Source organism: Eurypyga helias, unplaced genomic scaffold, assembly GCF_000690775.1.
Source record: "Eurypyga helias isolate BGI_N326 unplaced genomic scaffold, ASM69077v1 scaffold27440, whole genome shotgun sequence".
Classification (NCBI taxonomy): Eukaryota; Metazoa; Chordata; class Aves; order Eurypygiformes; family Eurypygidae; genus Eurypyga; species Eurypyga helias.
Genome location: NW_010226774.1, coordinates 1 through 6,360, shown reverse-complemented (window position 1 = coordinate 6,360; position 6,360 = coordinate 1). Strand labels below are relative to the sequence as shown.

The window sequence follows — 6,360 nt, the reverse complement described above, 5'->3', positions numbered from 1 at the left end:
CCCCAGGTTCCTTGTAGCCCCTTCAGGCACTGGAAGGTGCTATAAGGTCTCCCCGGAGCCTTCTCTTCTCCAGGCTGAACAAGCCCAACTCTCTCAGCCTGTCCCCATAGCAGAGGTGCACAGAGAGAGCACACACAATGGCTCTGCCATTCACACCTCAGGGGCTGGTTTTTTCCCAGCCCACGCTGCAGTGAAGGGATGCCCTTCTGGTGGCTGCCTGGTACCTCCCTGACTGTCCTGGACTGGGAGAAGAGAGCTTTAATTCTACCAGTGCGTGTGTTAACGACAACTCTAATAGCACAACAGTCGCTTCTGGTCAGTCACAACCTGCCTACCAGTATGTTTAGTAACCAGAAAGTGTTTATTTTTACTGTAGGGAAGGGACTTTGGTCATCCAGCCCTTCTGTTGTGAATAGAGCAGAAGTTTTACCTCCTTGGGAGAGTTCATAGCATGTAGCACCAACCCTATTAGGAGCTACAGGGCTGTCACACAGTATTTTAAGTTTGTGCCCTCTCCCTCTCCAACCCCCAGGTTTTACTGAAGTAACTAACAGCATATACACACCAAGAGTCACCTTAGCCAAAAACGTGTACAACGAAGCTCATGTTCTGTCTCTTCTCCAAGGAAGGTGAGGTCTGCTACATCACCCTGACAAGACCCACATCAGCCTCCCCTGCTATCTGAGTAAAAACATAGCTCAGTTATTCATGTTTGAACAGAACAGCAGTGGCAAACCTCAGCAGGTCTACCTGAGGCTATGGCCATGCTTCCTGAAGCCATGTTCAGTCCGTGTTTCCTGAAGCCATGTTCAGTCCAGGCCTGGAACCCTTATCACAAGGCCAAAGCCCTTTCTGTAGACCTGCCACCTCATCCTTCTGACTTCATTTATGCTTTCCCAGTCTACAATGGGAAAGGATCACGGTTTAGTTAGAAAAACGCTTCTTGGGACATAATCCTCTGAACATCAGCTTTGTGTAAGATACTTCGCAATTCCTCATGCATACTTGCTGAACTATTCAGGTTTTCCACTACCCAAACATAAGGTGAACAGATCTGCTCAGTTACATAATCGAGCAGTACATGAGAAACTGCGCTTACCACTTCTAAGAATTCTACGAAATCAAATACAGACAAGAAATAGCTTAGCCCCAAGCTTGTTCCTCCATACCAGGCGAGCACAAGCCAAGCTGAACCTCACAGTCAGCCCCGCTCAAGAGGGTTAAACCAGATGACCTTCCCAGGTCCCTTCCGAATAATATTACTCTGCCATCCACCCTGCAAACAACCCAACTCGGAAGATGCACATCACCTTTGCAAGGCTTTCTGAAAGCATTTATAGGCAGAGGCCATGGTTTTTAAATAAAAGTTTAATTCCTTCATCAGGTCTTAAGTTTAAACACAAATGCTGCTGAAAATCCTCACGCCACTGCTCCGATGTCCTGGCTCTTGGCTCTCAGGGCATTGGCGGTGCGGCAGCAGGGGCTCTGGTACAGGAGGCAGGAATCAGACTCTCGGTAGAGCTCAGTGCAGGATGCAAAGCAAAGAAGCAAGAGACAACACACTTTCCAGACAAACACCAATTCTTACACAAAAAGAAAAACCCTACACTGTAATAGAACTGTTAACGTTGCCACAGGTCAGGAGTTGTGGGAAGGGAGAGAAGTCCTCAGTAAAAGGCACAGCTAAAGAAGTATTTCCCTAGATCTTAACCAAGTCTTACAGTTAGTTCCACTTACACCCCAGCCCCACACGTCTCGAAGCCATGCTGGTTACTCTAGCAAGTAATTTCAAGTTCCTTCTTTTCCCTTTTTTCCCCTTCCTCCAGCTCAAAAACAAAGGAGAGAGGAGTGCTTATAAAAACCAGAGCATGAAACAGCTTGGTCTACAACCAACCCCATAAAAGTCCAGGAGAGACTTAACAGCTTACCTTACGATTGTCTGCTACGGTTACTAAGTATTCAAGTTTCAAATGATACTTATTACACCCAGGAGCCTCAGCCAGCTCTAGTTTTGGTATTTTAGTTTCAGGCACTTTGCTGCCTGTTAGATCTACAGTTTTCCCAGTACTACGTATCACCAACCTCTTCAACCCACTGCCGTAAGCGCTCGTTAGCAGCATCAGACCCACTCCAAGGCCTTCGTCAGGTTTTGTAGCCCTGCAACCTCCTATGCTCCTTGGCTGGATCTCTTTTGCAAGGAGCAACACTCGCAGTGCAAGGCAGACAGTGACTAGGACGGGGCAGGAACTCGCAGGACAACAGGACAGCTGAACACAAAGCTGTCGTGTATCAAGTCACCCTCAGCCTCCGAGCAGGCACTTGCTAGATGCAACAACCAAGCTGCTATGGGGTAAAGAGGCTCAGTTTACTAGTGTACTGGTAAAAAAAAACCAAACAAACAGGATCAAGGATTTGCACAGCGAGTCAAGGTGGCAGCTATAGTAGATGACAGCAGTCTCTAATCGCTAGCAAGGCTAACAGTAAGCTGGGAAATCGAGGAACTGGTTTTAGCCTACACTAGAAACCAAAGCACACAACCACCGTGAGTCCTCTGCGTGAGAGGGAGAAGAACGCTTGTCCGGGAGGCACCCTCACCAGCCGGCTAACACAGCAAGGCAGTACTGCAAGCCTACGCTCTCACCTTCGCGCTGTAGCACGCAATGGGGAATTTCACTTCCTCAATAAGATGAATTCAGGTCTGCAAGCTACACTGCTCTGCTTCCGTGGGAGGCAGAACCACCTCCCAGGTGCCCCCGCAGGGCTTCAGCCAGGGCCAAGCAAGATACAAGCCTTCCCCCATCGCTCTTCGAGGGCTTCTGTCAGGTATAGAGTGGTAAGACAGCCGGCAATCTCTGTGGCTCTTGCTGTAGATCCAGATCATCACGTCCTAGGGAGCTCTACTTCCCAAACAATTTAGGGTGCGCATGCCAGATCACCTAACCCTGCCCAGACAAGCCCTCCCCCCCACACCCCAGTAATAATTGTGGCAATTAGCCATGTGTCAGTCCTGCTCTCCACAGATCTGCAGAATTGAGTCAATACTCCTGCTGAGCCCCAATGCACAGGGTTGCTGGTGGAGCTGGAGTGTTACAGAGATGAGCTTCCCCCCAGCCTCCCAGTACTGGGATCAGAGCCAGTAAGCCTGACTTAAGCAGGAGGAGCTGTGGAGAACTGCACTGGAACAAGCAGAGTCTTCTACTGAACTTTACAACAAGCTGAACAACTTTTGGTTTTAAAAAAAAAAGCCATACAAGCAGCAGCTGGCATCTGTTGTTATAAAGGGACATGGCTGAATAGGTAGGAGACAGATTCCCCATTATGAGTCCTCCTGATGGCCTCTGCAAGGATCATTGAGATGTCAATCACCTGGAGGGGAAGAGAGACACATCAGTGTCACAAAGACATCAAGTCTGGAAGAACAGCTGGGAAGCCAGGAAGAATTTCAGAGCAAATCCACCACCCACATTTATAACATGCCAGATGCAGACAAGCGAGTTCTACACAGGATTGGGGTTGAATTAAACATAGTTCTGAAGACATTCTACATATAGCACTACAGGAATTATTTCCCTGTCGATCTTTATCAGGATGACATTCTACTGTCACCTTGCCTTGCTGTGACTCCCTGGGCTCAGCCTGTTTACCCTGGGACTATCTTATTCACTTTGTGTCGGCTGCAGAGAAGTCAGGGAAGTCTAAATCAAGATCAGATCACTTCCCTTGAGTCATGAGGCTTTACCAGCAGTCTAGGAAAGATGAAGCTACCGTGCTGCAGCTCAGCTCCCCCTGGCAGGGTAATCCAGTTAACAGGAGGGAAAAATCAGGTGTCAGTACAACTCTAGCTCTGAACCCCAGCAGCTAAAGCACTGATATGTGCAGTCTCAGTAAGAAGTGTTCACCACGTGCAGGCGCATGAAGGACACCAAGTGAAATCTATATCTAATATTTTCCTTCTTCTGGAAAGTTTGTCTCCTAAGGAAGGAAAGAAAAAACTCTTTAAGAGCTGCAGAGCAGTCAGAGCTTATGACAAATCCTTTAGTTCCGATGTTAGTGTAAAAGTGAGGTGTTAAATAAGAGCCTACTGCAGTCTTTGGCTACAGCTATTTACATACTGATTACCAGTTTAACATGTTGCCTACATTTCCTGTCATGCAGAGCCTGGAAAGAAGTTGAAGCATCAGACATCTTTTAGATGTGCCCAGCAGTAGAAATACCACGCAGAAGTTAGCGCTGGAAGAAATAATGCAACCCAGTAGTAGTTTGCAATCAGCTTCTGACTTCCAACAGCTTAAAATTCACTGCAGCTCCAACCAGTTGAGCTTCCTTTTCACCAGAACCAGACAACCTGCTACACTTTACAACACAGTACTAGCAGAGTCTTAGCAGTGCCATTCACTTTCCAGAGCTTCTCCAAATGCCTGTGTCCTATACCTCTGCGCTGTGAAGCCAATACTGAGGATTGCCCTTGGCTGTGTGTGTGCTACGGGCGTTAGGTGACAGATACACAACTGAAGCTGGCATTACCAACTTCAGGAGTTCCTATCTACTTCTGCTTCAGGTATTACAGGTCGTCAGCGTATCGCTCCTCCAAAGTGTACAGATGCAACTGCCGGCTTACAGCATGGCCCCATCAGATCAGTGATCTAACGGTAAAGCAAGCCCAGAAGAAATATTTACTTAAATTAACTGCTGAAGATGAGCTGGATTAAAAGGTGCATTTTGTCAGTGTAACAGGGCTGTCATCCCACAGCAACAGGAATGAGTAGTCAACACTGCCACAGATTCCAGTACCAACAAACCTGCTGTAAGCACCAGACAGTATTTCAGGGTTTTCATACCAACAGCAAGACAGACAAGCGCTACTGCCACCCCAGAGCGACAGAAGAGAAAGTAGATGCTCACCTGGATTTTAGGGCACTGCTTCATCTTGTCCTCCTGGGGTATTGTGTTTGTGACTACAACTGCCTCAAAACAGGCATTGTTGATGCGAGAAATTGCTGGCCCAGAAAAGATCCCGTGAGTTAAGATGGCATAAACTTTGGTGGCTCCAGCTGAAACAAGCCTACAAAGGGTGGAAAAGAGGATGAGAAATACTTTGCAACTTACATTACTACATTAGTGCAGGGCACATGGTAAGCAGGAAAGGAGACAATACCATATATTGGGCTTGGGGGAGAGGCTGTCTGATTCCCCCCTCCTGCCCACTATTGATTTAGAGGAGGAAAACAGTTTCACGTGTATCAAAATGCACCACAGGCAAAGTATACATTGAAAAAAAGCATTCTTAGCTCTAGGACATTTTGACTAGATCCTACAAATCACCTTCCATGATTTCTGCCATACAAGGTAGCAGACACTTAATACTGAGCATTGCATATGCTGGCATTTCTAGTGTAGAAGGCTCGAAAAGCTGACTTCTAATAGACACTCAGATATATGACCTTAAGTTGATGGACCAGACAGCACTTAGTTCTACCTCGCTTACTCAGTGATGGTCTAGCAGAAGGCATACTTCCAGCACAAGCATTTTTCACGTAAAAAAAAAAAAAGACACTGTGGTCTCGTAGCTGTTCCCACTGTGAGAGCTTTAAGTAGGCTCGTGTAACATGAGAAATCGTGAAACTGCACGTTACTTTGTGAAACTCAACAAACAACCTGATAACTCATTCCGTAGCGTTCACCAACCACAGGTTTCTGATTTGGGAAAGGAATCAGTCAGCCCTACTCACTTGTCTGCGGCGTGACAGATGGTACCACACGTGTCTGCCATGTCATCCACCAGAATGGCCACTCTGTCTTTCACATCACCCACCAGCACCATGCGATCCACTTCATTGGCCTTCTTGCGCTCCTTGTGAATGAGGGCGAAGTCTACATTCAATCGATCTGCAATGGAGGTCACTCTGAAGAGAGAACAGTTTCCAACAACACTTAACTCCACAAAACAGCTTCAATCCAGTCTTTTTAAACCATTAAGGACAAGCTGCCAGTGCAGTACGAGAAGCTGTCACCACATCTGTGGCTGCTCCCAAGCAATTAATAAAAGACGCCCTGCCACCTTTGTTTGCCTTCAGGCAGCTAAAACTGCAACCTCTGATCTAATCTTTCCCAATGACAGCAACGAGATTAATCTAAGTCTTTCATCCTGACCACTGTAAATTAAATTACATTTAAAGCTCAACACAAACCTTACCCAGCAAGTTTGGCAAACATGAAGTGATGGGAATGCTCATGAAGTTGTCATCTTTATAATACTACACTGGAAAGGCTTAAGTTGTGCTATGATAGGGATCTACTGGCTCTCATATAAGCATTCGAATGTCACAGAATCACATAACAGCTTGGGTTGGAAGGGACCTT

At 46.7% G+C, this 6,360-nt stretch overlaps 1 protein-coding gene across 1 annotated transcript; it reads right to left on the bottom strand.

The window, feature by feature from the left end:
* Positions 1-2,961: 2,961 nt before the first annotated feature.
* LOC104511764 (ribose-phosphate pyrophosphokinase 1-like) lies at positions 2,962-5,899 on the bottom strand. Its single transcript, XM_010154506.1, has 3 exons — positions 5,730-5,899; positions 4,903-5,062; positions 2,962-3,366 (listed from the first exon to the last, which is right to left on the bottom strand). Exons 1-3 carry the CDS (start codon positions 5,819-5,821, stop codon positions 3,274-3,276), a joined length of 345 nt encoding a protein of 114 aa, XP_010152808.1. The 5' UTR covers positions 5,822-5,899; the 3' UTR covers positions 2,962-3,273.
* Positions 5,900-6,360: the final 461 nt, after the last annotated feature.